At 37.1% G+C, this 15,924-nt stretch overlaps 1 protein-coding gene across 1 annotated transcript in view; it reads right to left on the minus strand.

The window, feature by feature from the left end:
* Nucleotides 1–14,978, minus strand: part of LOC128242638 (carboxypeptidase B-like) — a 37,856-nt gene extending 22,878 nt beyond the window's left edge. Inside the window, exons 1-4 of the mRNA XM_052959875.1 lie at nucleotides 14,955–14,978; nucleotides 9,791–9,890; nucleotides 8,735–8,810; nucleotides 7,945–8,081 (exon numbers count right to left, since the gene is read on the minus strand). Of these exons, the coding sequence (XP_052815835.1) occupies nucleotides 7,945–8,081; nucleotides 8,735–8,810; nucleotides 9,791–9,870 (293 nt within the window). The 5' untranslated portion in view covers nucleotides 9,871–9,890; nucleotides 14,955–14,978. The remainder of the gene's footprint in view (nucleotides 1–7,944; nucleotides 8,082–8,734; nucleotides 8,811–9,790; nucleotides 9,891–14,954) is intronic.
* Nucleotides 14,979–15,924: the final 946 nt, after the last annotated feature.

The raw sequence follows: 15,924 nt of genomic DNA on the forward strand, positions 1-15,924 counted from the left end.
CACTGACTTTAATTCAGGAAGACTAACAGAAACACAAACTTTACATCAGGAAGACTAGCGAAACACCAACTCTTCATTGGGAAGACTAGCGGAAACACTAACTCTTAATTAGGAAGACTAGCGGGAACACTAACTTTACATTAGGACAACTAGCGGAAACACTAATTTTACAAAAGGAAGACAAGCGAAATAACTAACTTTACATTTGATAGACTAGCAGAAACACCAACTCTTAATTAGGACGACTAGCGGAAACACTAACTTCACATTAGAAATACTAGCGGAAACACTAACTCTTCATTGGGAAGACTAGCAGAAACACTAACTCTACATTGGGAAGACTAGCGGAAAAACTTACTCTTCATTAAGATGACTAGCGGAAACACTTACCCTACATTAGGAATACTAACAAAAACACTTACTCTTCATAAGGAAGACTAGCGGAAACACTAACTCTACATTAGGACGACTATCGGAAACCCTAATTCTTCATTAGGATGACTAGCGGAAACACTTACTTTTCATTAGGAAGACGAGCGGAAACACTTACTCTTCATTGGGAATACTAGCGGAAACCCTAACTCTTCATTAGGATATCTAACAGAAATACTTACTCTTAATAAGGAAGACTAACGGTAACACTAACTTTACATTAGGACAACAAGCGGAAACCCTACCTTTACATTAGGAAGACTAACGGAAATTCTAACTATACATCAGGAAGACTTGCGAAAACACCAACTCTTCATTGGGAAGACTAGCGGAAACACTAACTGAACATTAAGAAAACTAGCGGGAACACTAACTTTCCATTAGGACAATTAGCGGAATGACTAACTTTACATTTGATAGACTAGCAGAAACACCAACTCTTAATTAGGACGACTAGCGGAAAAACTAACTTCATATTAGGAATACTAGCGGAAACACTAACTCTTCATTGGGATGACTAGCGGAAACACTTACTTTTCATTAGGAAGACTAGCGGAAACACTTACTTTTCATTAGGAAGACTAGCGGAAACACTTACTTTTCATTAGGAGACTAGCGGAAACACTTACTTTTCATTAGGAAGACTAGCGGAAACACTAACTCTTCATTAGGATGACTAGCGGAAACACTTACTTTTCATTAGGAAGACTAGCGGAAACACTTACTCTTCATTAGGAAGACTAGCGGAAACACTAACTCTTCATCAGGATGCCTAGCAGAAACTCTTACTCTTAATAAGGAAGACTAACGGTAACACTAACTCTTCATATGGAGAGCTGGCATGAAACAAAACTCTTCATTAGGAAGACTAGGGAAAACACTAACTCTTCATTAGGAAGACTAGCGGAAACACTTACTCTTCATTAGGAAGACTAGAGGAAACACTAACTCTTCACTAACAAGCGGAAACAGTAACCCTTCATATGGCTAGCGGAAACACATACTCTTCATATGGAAAGCTGACATGAATCACTTACTCTCTTAAATGAAGACTCGCGGAAACACATACTCCACATATGGAAAGCTGACATGAATCACTTACTCTCTTAAATGAAGTCTAGCGGAAACATATACTCTTCATATGGAAAGCTGACATGAATCACTTACTCTCTTAAATGAAGACTCGCTGAAACACATACTCTTCATATGGAAAGCTGACATGAATCACTTACTCTCTTAAATGAAGACTAGCGGAAACATATACTCTTCATATGGAAAGCTGACATGAATCACTTACTCTCTTAAATGAAGACTAGCGGAAACATATACTCTTCATATGGAAAGCTGACATGAATCACTTACTCTCTTAAATGATGACGCGCGGAAACACATACTCCACATATGGAAAGCTGACATGAATCACTTACTCTCTTAAATGAAGTCTAGCGGAAACATATACTCTTCATATGGAAAGCTGACATGAATCACTTACTCTCTTAAATGAAGACTCGCTGAAACACATACTCTTCATATGGACAGCTGACATGAATCACTTACTCTCTTAAATGAAGACTAGCAAAAACATATACTCTTCATATGGAAAGCTGACATGAATCACTTACTCTCTTAAATGAAGACTCGCTGAAACACATACTCTTCATATGGAAAGCTTGACTGAAACACTTAATCTTTACAATGAATGCTAACATGAAACTATTAAAACGCTATATAAGGAAGGCTAGCATGAAACACTCACTCTCTTTATTGAAGGCTAGCGATTTACTTACTTTAAAGAAGGCTAGGAAACACTTACTCTCTATATGGACGGCTGGTGGAAACACGTTCTCTATAAGGTTGGCTTGCTGAAACACTTACTCTCTATACGGAAGGCTGGTGGAAACACGTTCTTTCTATAAGATAGGCTTGCTGAAACACTTACTCTCTATACGGAAGGCTAGTGGGAACACGTTCTTTCTATAAGGAAGGCTTGCTGAAACACTTACTCTCTATACGGAAGGCTAGTGGAAACACGTTCTTTCTATCAGATAGGCTTGCTGACACTTACTCTCTATACGGAAGGCTAGTGGAAACACGTTCTTTCTATAAGGAAGGCTTGCTGAAACACTTACTCTCTATACGGAAGGCTAGTGGAAACACGTTCTTTTTATCAGATAGGCTTGCTGAAACACTTACTCTCTATACGGAAGGCTAGTGGAAACACGTTCTTTCCATCAGATAGGCTTGCTGACACTTACTCTCTATACGGAAGGCTAGTGGAAACACGTTCTTTCTATCAGATAGGCTTGCTGACACTTACTCTCTATACGGAAGGCTAGTGGAAACACGTTCTTTCTATCAGATAGGCTTGCTGACACTTACTCTCTATACGGAAGGCTAGTGGAAACATGTTCTTTCTATCAGATAGACTTGCTGACACTTACTCTCTATACGGAAGGCTAGTGGAAACACGTTCTTTCTATCAGATAGGCTTGCTGACACTTACTCTCTATACGGAAGGCTAGTGGAAACACGTTCTTTCTATCAGATAGGCTTGCTGAAACACTTACTCTCTATACGGAAGGCTGGTGGAAACACGTTCTTTCTATCAGATAGGCTTGCTGACACTTACTCCCTATACGGAAGGCTAGTGGAAACACGTTCTTTCTATCAGATAGGCTTGCTGACACTTACTCTCTATACGGAAGGCTGGTGGAAACACGTTCTTTCTATAAGGAAGGCTTGCTGAAACACTTACTCTCTATACGGAAGGCTGGTGGAAACACGTTCTTTCTATAAGGAAGGCTTGCTGACACTTACTCTCTATACGGAAGGCTAGTGGAAACACGTTCTTTCTATAAGGAAGGATTGCTGAAACACTTACTCTCTATACGGAAGGCTGGTGGAAACACGTTCTTTTTATCAGGAAGGCTTGCTGACACTTACTCTCTATACGGAAGGCTAGTGGAAACACGTTCTTTCTATAAGGAAGGCTTGCTGACACTTACTCTCTATACGGAAGGCTGGTGGAAACACGTTCTTTCTATAAGGAAGGCTTGCTGACACTTACTCTCTATACGGAAGGCTGGTGGAAACACATTCTTTCTATCAGATAGGCTTGCTGAAACACTTACACTCTATACGGAAGGCTAGTGGAAACACGTTCTTTCTATAAGGAAGGCTTGCTGACACTTACTCTCTATACGGAAGGCTAGTGGAAACACGTTCTTTCTATAAGGAAGGCTTGCTGAAACACTTACTCTCTATACGGAAGAGTAGTGGAAACACGTTCTTTCTATAAGGAAGGATTGCTGAAACACTTACTCTCTATACGGAAGGCTAGTGGAAACACGTTCTTTCTATAAGGAAGGATTGCTGAAACACTTACTCTCTATACGGAAGGCTAGTGGAAACACGTTCTTTCTATAAGGAAGGCTTGCTGACACTTACTCTCTATACGGAAGGCTAGTGGAAACACGTTCTTTCTATAAGGAAGGCTTGCTGAAACACTTACTCTCTATACGGAAGGCTATTGGAAACACGTTCTTTCTATAAGGAAGGCTTGCTGAAACACTTACTCTCTATACGGAAGGCTAGTGGAAACACGTTCTTTCTATAAGGAAGCCTTGCTGAAACACTTACTCTCTATACGGAAGGCTAGTGGAAACACGTTCTTTCTATAAGGAAGGATTGCTGAAACACTTACTCTCTATACGGAAGGCTAGTGGAAACACGTTCTTTCTATAAGGAAGGCTTGCTGAAACACTTACTCTCTATACGGAAGGCTAGTGGAAACACGTTCTTTCTATAAGGAAGGCTTGCTGAAACACTTACTCTCTATACGGAAAGCTAGTGGAAACACGTTCTTTCTATAAGATAGGCTTGCTGAAACACTTACTCTCTATATGGAAGGCTAGTGGAAACACGTTCTTTCTATAAGGAAGGCTTGCTGAAACACTTACTCTCTATACGGAAAGCTAGTGGAAACACGTTCTTTCTATAAGATAGGCTTGCTGAAACACTTACTCTCTATATGGAAGGCTAGTGGAAACACGTTCTCTATAAGGAAGGTTTGCTGAAACACTTACTCTCTATACGGAAGGCTGGTGGAAACACGTTCTTTCTATAAGGAAGGCTTGCTGACACTTACTCTCTATATGGACGGCTGGTGGAAACACGTTCTTTCTATAAGGAACGCTTGCTGAAACACTTACTCTCTATACGGAAGGCTGGTGGAAACACGTTCTTTCTATAAGATAGGCTTGCTGAAACACTTACTCTCTATACGGAAGGCTAGTGGAAACACGTTCTTTCTATAAGGAAGGCTTGCTGAAACACTTACTCTCTATACGGAAGGCTAGTGGAAACACGTTCTTTCTATAAGGAAGGCTTGCTGACACTTACTCTCTATACGGAAGGCTAGTGGAAACACGTTCTTTCTATAAGGAAGGCTTGCTGAAACACTTACTCTCTATACGGAAGGCTAGTGGAAACACGTTCTTTCTATAAGGAAGGCTTGCTGAAACACTTACTCTCTATACGGAAGGCTAGTGGAAACACGTTCTTTCTATAAGGAAGGCTTGCTGACACTTACTCTCTATACGGAAGGCTAGTGGAAACACGTTCTTTCTATAAGGGAGGATTGCTGAAACACTTACTCTCTATACGGAAGGCTAGTGGAAACACGTTCTTTCTATAAGGAAGGCTTGCTGAAACACTTACTCTCTATACGGAAGGCTAGTGGAAACACGTTCTTTCTATAAGGAAGGCTTGCTGAAACACTTACTCTCTATACGGAAAGCTAGTGGAAACACGTTCTTTCTATAAGATAGGCTTGCTGAAACACTTACTCTCTATATGGAAGGCTAGTGGAAACACGTTCTTTCTATAAGGAAGGCTTGCTGAAACACTTACTCTCTATACGGAAAGCTAGTGGAAACACGTTCTTTCTATAAGGAAGGCTTGCTGACACTTACTCTCTATATGGACGGCTGGTGGAAACACGTTCTTTCTATAAGGAACGCTTGCTGAAACACTTACTCTCTATACGGAAGGCTGGTGGAAACACGTTCTTTCTATAAGATAGGCTTGCTGAAACACTTACTCTCTATACGGAAGGCTAGTGGAAACACGTTCTTTCTATAAGGAAGGCTTGCTGAAACACTTACTCTCTATACGGAAGGCTAGTGGAAACACGTTCTTTCTATAAGGAAGGCTTGCTGACACTTACTCTCTATACGGAAGGCTAGTGGAAACACGTTCTTTCTATAAGGAAGGATTGCTGAAACACTTACTCTCTATACGGAAGGCTAGTGGAAACACGTTCTTTCTATAAGGAAGGCTTGCTGAAACACTTACTCTCTATACGGAAGGCTAGTGGAAACACGTTCTTTCTATAAGGAAGGCTTGCTGAAACACTTACTCTCTATACGGAAAGCTAGTGGAAACACGTTCTTTCTATAAGATAGGCTTGCTGAAACACTTACTCTCTATATGGAAGGCTAGTGGAAACACGTTCTTTCTATAAGGAAGGCTTGCTGAAACACTTACTCTCTATACGGAAAGCTAGTGGAAACACGTTCTTTCTATAAGATAGGCTTGCTGAAACACTTACTCTCTATACGGAAAGCTAGTGGAAACACGTTCTTTCTATAAGATAGGCTTGCTGAAACACTTACTCTTTATATGGAAGGCTAGTGGAAACACGTTCTCTATAAGGAAGGTTTGCTGAAACACTTACTCTCTATACGGAAGGCTGGTGGAAACACGTTCTTTCTATAAGGAAGGCTTGCTGACACTTACTCTCTATATGGACGGCTGGTGGAAACACGTTCTTTCTATAAGGAACGCTTGCTGAAACACTTACTCTCTATACGGAAGGCTGGTGGAAACACGTTCTTTCTATAAGATAGGCTTGCTGAAACACTTACTCTCTATACGGAAGGCTAGTGGAAACACGTTCTTTCTATAAGGAAGGCTTGCTGAAACACTTACTCTCTATACGGAAGGCTGGTGGAAACACGTTCTTTCTATAAGGAAGGCTTGCTGACACTTACTCTCTATATGGACGGCTGGTGGAAACACGTTCTCTATAAGGTTGGCTTGCTGAAACACTTACTCTCTATACGGAAGGCTAATGGAAACACGTTCTTTCTATAAGGAAGGCTTGCTGACACTTACTCTCTATACGGAAGGCTAGTGGAAACACGTTCTTTCTATAAGGAAGGATTGCTGAAACACTTACTCTCTATACGGAAGGCTGGTGGAAACACGTTCTTTCTTTAAGGAAGGCTTGCTGAAACACTTACTCTCTATACGGAAAGCTGGTGGAAACACGTTCTTTCTTTAAGAAAGGCTTGCTGAAACACTTACTCTCTATACGGAAGGCTAGTGGAAACACGTTCTTTCTATAAGGAAGGCCTGCTGAAACACTTACTCTCTATACGGAAGGCTAGTGGAAACACGTTCTTTCTATAAGGAAGGCTTGCTGAAACACTTACTCTCTATACGGAAAGCTAGTGGAAACACGTTCTTTCTATAAGGAAGGCTTGCTGAAACACTTACTCTCTATACGGAAGGCTAGTGGAAACACGTTCTTTCTATAAGGAAGGCTTGCTGAAACACTTACTCTCTATACGGAAAGCTAGTGGAAACACGTTCTTTCTATAAGATAGGCTTGCTGAAACACTTACTCTCTATACGGAAGGCTAGTGGAAACACGTTCTTTCTATAAGGAAGGCTTGCTGAAACACTTACTCTCTATACGGAAAGCTAGTGGAAACACGTTCTTTCTATAAGATAGGCTTGCTGAAACACTTACTCTCTATACGGAAAGCTAGTGGAAACACGTTCTTTCTATAAGGAAGGCTTGCTGAAACACTTACTCTCTATACGGAAGGCTAGTGGAAACACGTTCTTTCTATAAGGAAGGCTTGCTGAAACACTTACTCTCGATACTGAAGGCTAGTGGAAACACGTTCTTTCTATAAGGAAGGCTTGCTGAAACACTTACTCTCTATACGGAAGGCTAGTGGAAACACGTTCTTTCTATAAGGAAGGCTTGCTGAAACACTTACTCTCTATACGGAAAGCTAGTGGAAACACGTTCTTTCTATAAGATAGGCTTGCTGAAACACTTACTCTCTATACGGAAGGCTAGTGGAAACACGTTCTTTCTATAAGGAAGGCTTGCTGAAACACTTACTCTCTATACGGAAAGCTAGTGGAAACACGTTCTTTCTATAAGATAGGCTTGCTGAAACACTTACTCTCTATACGGAAGGCTAGTGGAAACACTTTCTCTCTATAAGGTTGGCTTGCTGAAACACTTACTCTCTCTAGGATAGGCTAGATATATATACTTAATCTGCATCAGGATGACTTGCTCTCTATAAGGAAGGCAAGCTAAAACAGAAACTCTCTATAAGGAAGACTAGTGTATACACTTCCTCTCCAAAAGAAAAGCTAGTAGGAAACACCTACCTCTCTATAATAAAGTCTAGCGCGAACACTTACTCTTCAACATCCTCGATCAAGGTTGATACTTGTACATTCATGTCCCTCAGATTGCCTAGGAAAGCGTCAAGGTGTTGCGGGGGTACGCGCACGTGCATAGTGTCATTCACGTGCTTGGCGCTTTTCCAGATATCCAGCTGAAGGCAGAAGCAGTGAACCGAAAGGCGGTTTATACAACATTTCCTAATAAAGTTTTTGTAAACATGAAGTTATATGACTTCTCCGCATGATTTAGGCCCCACATTCATCTCGTGTCTAATTGTTAAATGGACATATCGTAGTTATATCAGAATAACAATAATATTATTAAATGTTGTATGTTTAAAATGTATATGATACAGGTTGATAACAAAGGTGATTCCACAGGGAAAGTTCGTTCTAAAATTATTTCGTGTGTTTAATGACATAAATGAAAAAAATATATGTGTAGTGTGGAAAACGTTTCGCTTTAAGAAAACGTTTGAAAACATGATAACATTTCTTCTGATAAACGGCAACAAATACCTTTATTTTAGAATATGTAACCTTTTTAATATATGTATATATATATATATATATAAAGGTCTGTCACAAGTGCTTTTCGATATAGTATGAAGTTTCGTCAGTGAAATGATAAATGTGAAAATATCGAATTATTTCTTTCACTGCGAACAATGAAGTGAATATATCAACGTTAAGAACTACTCTTAAACCAGCTGTAGTTACTTCCCATTGAACAAATCTAAACACATCACTTTTAAATCAGAAAATCTTGCGTTAAATCAGTGAACATGCCTTAATATATACTTACATCGAATTTTAACTCCATTTCTTGCAGCTTTCTGAAGTTCGCCTTGGTATCGTGTAGAATCTCCAGGACTTTGTGTCTAAAACAGTCAAACAGAATAAAAGATAATGTCACTGGCGAATTCGGCGCGGGGGGAGGGGCACCCGGAAACCCCCAATAAATCCCCCTTGTTTTTTTCATTTCATTTTTAGGAGAAATAATGCAATAAAATTACCCCAAAATCTTTCGGACTACAAATTGTTAAATTTACTTGAACCAAACGAATTTCAGTTCGGAGGGAGGCCCCTGAATTTGATGTATACATGCAAACCCTTTAATGAACTCGGTTTAACTTCATAATAATACTATTCTGTCTAACACATATTTAAAATAATATCACAATATAACCTTTTTTTTCATAACAATAGTTATTCTCAGTTAGATTGAAATTGTTCATCCGCAAGACTCTCCCTTGGCAAGTTTAGATGGCTGTCACCAAGCCGGACAAGAGGGTTCTCTCCGAGTTCTCCCACACGTAGCACACCACATTCTCGCGCAACATTGTGCAAACGAGAGTGACTTAGTTAAAGATAAAATAATTGTATACACAATCGTCGAAGAATAATAAAGTTAAAGCAAAACACGCATAGTGATTACTAGGGTGATCGTTGTTTTTCAAGTTGTTCGTCTGTGTTGACATGTTAAAACAACAATGCATATTTCACCTTTAACTTCAGAAATAAGTAATCTTATATATTTTGTCAGAGTTAGACTGTATAAAGTAAAATCAACGAAAGCAAAAAAAGGATATTACATTAGTTCATCTAACTGACTTGGAATACAATCTCATTGGCTGGAAAATTATCAACACGCACTATGACATAGTGGCATTCCCTGCGTCAGATTGACAATTTATCAGCCAATAAATCGGATGAGTAGCGGTAGGCGGACCTTTCAACACCCGCGAAAGTTGATTTTTTAATGATTAAGACTAGTTCTTAATGATTTCCCATCTGCCATTTAATTTGCCGAAATTATTGGTTTTAAATACTAAAAATAAAATGAATAAAGAATACATACCCGTCATATTTGACCTTGGTGTGGCTAGGAAATGCCAGTGCTAAAGGCAGCAGGGTGACACAGATCGCCGGAAACAGCATGCTCTAGATTGTTGTAGTTCCTGAAATACGACACAACGTTCTAGTCAATCGCGATCACATGACGCTTACTTTGTTGGGTTGTGTCCACCGCCATGAACATGGAACCCACATACTATGTAACAGGTAGAACAGATGACGTAAATTCGTATTTATTAAGGCGAAGCCAGTTTAGCAAGCGAGCCCACTTTAGGCATTACTATTTTACAGAATATTTTCTTACTGACGCAGAATCAAACGTGATTCTAGCATACGGGAACCAAATTATGACGACATATTTGTAAAGATGTATCTCTGTTATTATGATAATTTGATTTCATCGGGTTAATAAAATGTACGTTATTATCAAATGGATATTATAATTAATTGCCTCAAACAGGCAAATGAGAGAGGCGTATTTTGCACTCTTTTTGGTTATTGGTAAACGTGACTGAGACCTTTCATATAATGGGCCATGACTTCATACTGGATGACCAACTTACTTGAGTTTTAACGATGAACAACAAGTTTGTTATCGTTCTTGAACGAATTTATTCGTAATGTCGACGTATTCGCCTTGGTATAAGTTAGTTTAAATTGTTATATGGTCTATAACCTTACTACGTGAAATCACAAAACATAAATAGATGAGTTGTTGTATTTGGATTAATATATATAGATAACTGGAAACACGAATCTTACCTACCAGTTATTATTGTACTTACTAAGTTGCATTCGCAATTCAAAACTAGATAAGTAGTTAGATCAACTGCTAGAAGCAAGAAATGCATTCATAGATGAGTGGTAACTCGAATCTTATCCAGTTAACCAGTTAGTATGTTACTTATTAAGTGGAATTCGCAAACCATAACTAGTAGAACTGAGTTGTAGAGCTAAAAAAAGGTAACAGGGGGCAATTCTGGGCACTTGCAAACATGGTTTTAGTCTTATGATATTTGTCTTACCAAAAAAGGTTTCGCAAATATTAACTTGATCCCTAGATACTTATCCCGAAAACTAAGTGGTTAACACGAAATAATTCACGAACGTTATCTTGCGGCAGTAATATGCCAGCATAAGACACAAATGAAAATGCAGTTAACAAATGTGTTTCACAGACAGTAAATTCAGGGTTGTTCAATAATACAGTGATGAATTTAAATAGAATTTGAAATTCAGAATTTAATGCAAACGCCGGCTATGTTAAGTTTGGTAACTAAGATATTCAGAAAGTTAAAAGACATTTGGTATGTCCGTTTAGAAGAAACTTTTTTTTATATTTCCTTTTCAAAATAAAGGTTGGATTTACAAGCTAACTTCACTGTGCAAATCGTTTATTAAGTGTATTTGTAAAAGCATTGGTTTATTCTAATAATGGTTTTGATTGGTTAAAAAGCTATATATGTCAAACGGAATATTGCTCAGTCAAATGTGATTACATTTGAGCAAGAAGATATGGAACACCCTTAACCAACAGTTCATTAACACTAATATAATGTCTTGAATAAAATTATTACAAATCATTTAGTACTGCAGGGTTCCTAAACAAGTCCAAATACCGTAAATAACGTACTGTTTCTGAAAAAAGGATTAAACTCAGTGAAAATAATCTGTCCCAATGAATACCAAACTTAACGTCACAAATAAAACTAACTTCGATGTTTAATTAATATCCATGATAACACTGCTAAGTTATTGAAACAAAACCAATCCTCAGATAGCAACGAAATTGTCCGCAATGATGTGTCAGTTAAACTTGCAGCAGGACCAGGTGCTAGTTAATTCCTGGATGTCTTTTACCGCCCAATCCGGGAAGGTTTTAAGGCATATTCTGGATGTGACTGTAGCACTGGGAGTATCAGGTTCGGGTATTAACCAGGGAAGCCGTCACTGATCTTAACAATGTTACTTCGCGATGGCAACTATTTCCGTCACTCCAAAACGTAACATTTTATGAGAAGCATTATTAATAAATTAGATTTGTACTTCCTTTATTGTAATCTATGTCTTACTAAAATATTATGTAACTTTTAACTGTTTTAGAACAGGTTTGTGGAGACTGTATAATAAATGCAAAATACGGTTAGAATATTAACATTGGCTATATATTGGCTATATATTGGCTATATATTGGCTAATATTATCTATTTCCTGTTCCTTTAAAAATATTTTTAAAATTAGCGCACAAAAGTTGCAAAGATTAGGATGAAATGGTAAATTGTTGCCGCTTAAGGAGTATGCTATAAAAACAAATAGAATGGTTTGATATTTGTACAAAAAATAGAAAGACCACCGAAAAAAAAGAACGTTCTCGGTACTTTTCGTTAAAAAATCAACAAAGTGTTGATATTTAGATCATGCAGACCGATAAAGTACTCTCTACATCATGCAGACCGATAAAGTACTCTCTACATCATGCAGACCGATAAAGTACTCTCTAGATCATGCAGACCGATAAAGTACTCTCTAGATCATGCAGACCGATAAAGTACTCTCTACATCATGCAGACCGATAAAGTACTCTCTACATCATGCAGACCGATAAAGTACTCTCTACATCATGCAGACCGATAAAGTACTCTCTACATCATGCAGACCGATAAAGTACTCTCTACATCATGCAGACCGATAAAGTACTCTCTACATCATGCAGACCGATAAAGTACTCTCTACGAAAATAAATGTTTGTATTCACCGTCAAATCTGCTCTATGTTATATGGAGCTACAGTAATCGGGTAAATCCTCGATGGCCATTGGCCCACAATTTTAAGCTCCAATATAGGTAAATAGTGAAACTCTTATTCAAAATCAATACATATACATGCATAACAAACATACATATCGAGTAATAGACCTTTAACTACTTACTACATGATGCATTTATGCAAACTATTAACTACTGATTACAAGATTGTAACCGAGTATTTAATAGCTAAACACGCAGAAATATTAAATGACTGGCGAATGCTAAAATATTTACAGTGATCATCTTACGTCTCATGAGGTGTAAATATTGTGTTTTCCGCATCTTTCTTTCAAGTTCAACACGATATCCTTTATAAGAACCATTGTTTTCGATATTTATTCATCCTATTCGGTAAAATAAAACAAATGAATGAATTGTGTTATAACTTATTTGGGTGTAAGAGTGCATCTTTAAATTGCTCTCACGAATACCATATGATCATTTTTGATTCCTAAATGAGTATAGAAAACTCTTGCTCTTTAAGCCTTGACAATGTTTTTGTTGTGATTTTTACATTTTGGGTCCCTTTTAGGTTGTTGCTGGTCACCAAAAGTTACAATAAAATAATAAAAAAAAACTTTCTATTTTTTTTATTCCATTAATATAATCTGTTCCCTTATTAGTGATATGCTTAAAGATTGACTGACTTTCCAACTGTTTTGATTTTATGAAAACGTGCTCTACTTTCTCTTCCAATACAGATAAGATCAATACAGGTCAAACCACAGGTGGCAGTGTCGACAACAAATCGAGATTTTGATAATATTTATGTAATAGTTTGATGACATGAAGTAACATTTTAATGATAAAGAATGGGCGGAGTGAACGTAGCGAACGAGCCCTTCTTAATCCTTAAAATATTACTTTAGGTTATCTAACTGTCTACGAATACTACCTTTTATTGTTTGACACATTGTCAACGCAAAATCAGACGCAGGGAGTGTGTATCAGGGAGTGGCAGTAGGCAAACACCCGCAAAAGTTGAAATTATTCATGAATAAGCATAGTACATAATGATTGCCTATCTGCAATTTCATTGGCTGAAAATGTAGGTTGCATTCTAAATTCATGAAATTCGCCATTAATTGTTGATGCGGTCAACGGCCAAAATATGATATAAACTTTAATCGGTGTCTGCCGCATGACCTCCGATTGCCAAGCAATGCGTCAGTAAGTGACGTAGGCTCATCGCAGTCTGGTCTCCATGATAAGACTTGTCCTGACCGCATTACGAGCACATCGTTGTTACATGCAATCGTGACCTAACTACATGTTTAGCCATATACAGTGTGTATGTCAGCATAACGCCAAATAAACGTGGATGGCATTTATCACTGTTACTGTTACTGACAGTATGACCTGTGGGATGGGACCACGTTTTCGCCTATACCAATTTATTTTCTATCCTAAAAATCGCTTGTTAAACCATTCCATCATGACTGTTTTTCTTACAAATGTCAGTTTGTGTTCAAAATGTAGCTTTAAAATAAATAAAGTTTAAAACTAATATTTTTCTTTTAAAATAAGCAATTAATCAGCAATGCCAACTTCGTGTAATATTTCCTCCAGTAAAGGATTATCGAATTTTACCGCTCAACAAATTGACAGAACATGGATCTTCTTCTTTTTTTAAAAAAAATAAATAAATAAAATTAAGAAAAATGTCAATCAAGAAGTTTTCAGATATTTTTTTTTAAATAATTACAATTTTCTAAAGTAGTACTGACACTGTACAGTCATTTGAGTAGGTTTGGCATGTGAGTTCATTCTGTAAATAAGCATACGTAGTAAATTATTAAACCGAGTTTTAGATCAGGGTCCTTACTTTATACCTTTGAAATTTCATTCGAACATATTGTGCACTTCTCGAGTTGTTTAAGAAAACCTCCTTTTCCGGGGCGAGAAGGGGTCCATAACCAAAACATCACAGTTAAATTGATCGTAGGTCTACAACTTAAAATCGATATAAAATGGCAACTGATTTTAACAGAATTTGTCTTTCAGAGGATTCTAGTGCGAGTATTTGTAAGAATGTTTTCGTAAATCTATTTCATTTCTTATTCACTCAGTAAAAAAACATCAACAAAAAAACAACAACCTCGCTCATTACATGTTTAGCGATATAATTTTTACTATTGAGTTGAGTCGTTTGATAGCTTTTGTTTTCGCTAGTATTTGTTTTCCTTTTTTGTACAAACAGTGTATTATGTAAATTTAGAAACCGATATTAAATATTGAATGGTGATGATGATGTTTCGCTATGTTTCTATACATGTAATATTTATTTCATTGAAGCATTGCATTTTGCAATATATGATAAACTTAAAATTGGAAAAACACAACAACAAATATCTGTCTTACCTCAACAGCTGTTTCTAAAAATCTGACAATTAGAAGTAGTAAATTATAAGGACCCAGTCAAGACCTGCCTTATCTTGTCCCTCCTATAAGGCTTCGGATTTTTTTGATTGTTTTTATCTTAGTGACATTGCCGATCCTCCTGTAAGTACAACGCGGCTCTTTGCACATTATAGCTCACAAGCATTTGCATCGACAGATCTTATTGAATCTTAATCTTAAATAAAAATAAGTTGATCCTGACTGTGGACTCCATAACATGTTTTTAATATAACCATAAAAAAACATTATGCACGCCTGCTTTTACGAAGCACACCCATAGTTTATCCTTTAAGTACATCCAAACTATTATTTTATATAATAAAAATATATAACAGGTTGAAAACAAAACACTTTTTTTGCTGAATGCCCTATAGTATACACAAGCAACTAAGTGTTTTTTTCGTTTGTCGCCATCAAACACAATGTAATTTGCCTGGTATATATTAGTTCAAATATGTATTCTATCTGTATTTTCATTATAGCAACCCAGATTTCCTTAACGCTTAAACAAAACAATTATGAATTTCAAAATTACACTTCTTTTTCTATTTACGTTTAATTTTAAATATATACGACATCGGCACCATGACGCCTGGGATTTGTGTGATTGGAGTGATTTGTTTATATGTGTACCTATAATTTGTATGTCTTGATGTTTACAAAACAAAACAATACAATATGATTAAACAAAACCTATCAGTGATGCTTTAAAGGTTTATTGCATTTAAGTTTTGCTTATATTTTACTATTAATTCCTACCGTTTTCTCCTTGCCTGTTCTGTAAAATCCATAACAAAACTATTTCATTTTCATAAGGCGAGAAATCGTTTTTAATTAATAAAATAAACTTTTAAAAATCATTATCACAAATTATTTTCGTTAAACAAATTCGATGTTTCTTTAAAAAAAATATGATGTTATGGACGCAAGA

The sequence above is a fragment of the Mya arenaria genome, chromosome 8 (assembly GCF_026914265.1).
Source record: "Mya arenaria isolate MELC-2E11 chromosome 8, ASM2691426v1".
NCBI lineage: Eukaryota > Metazoa > Mollusca > Bivalvia > Myida > Myidae > Mya > Mya arenaria.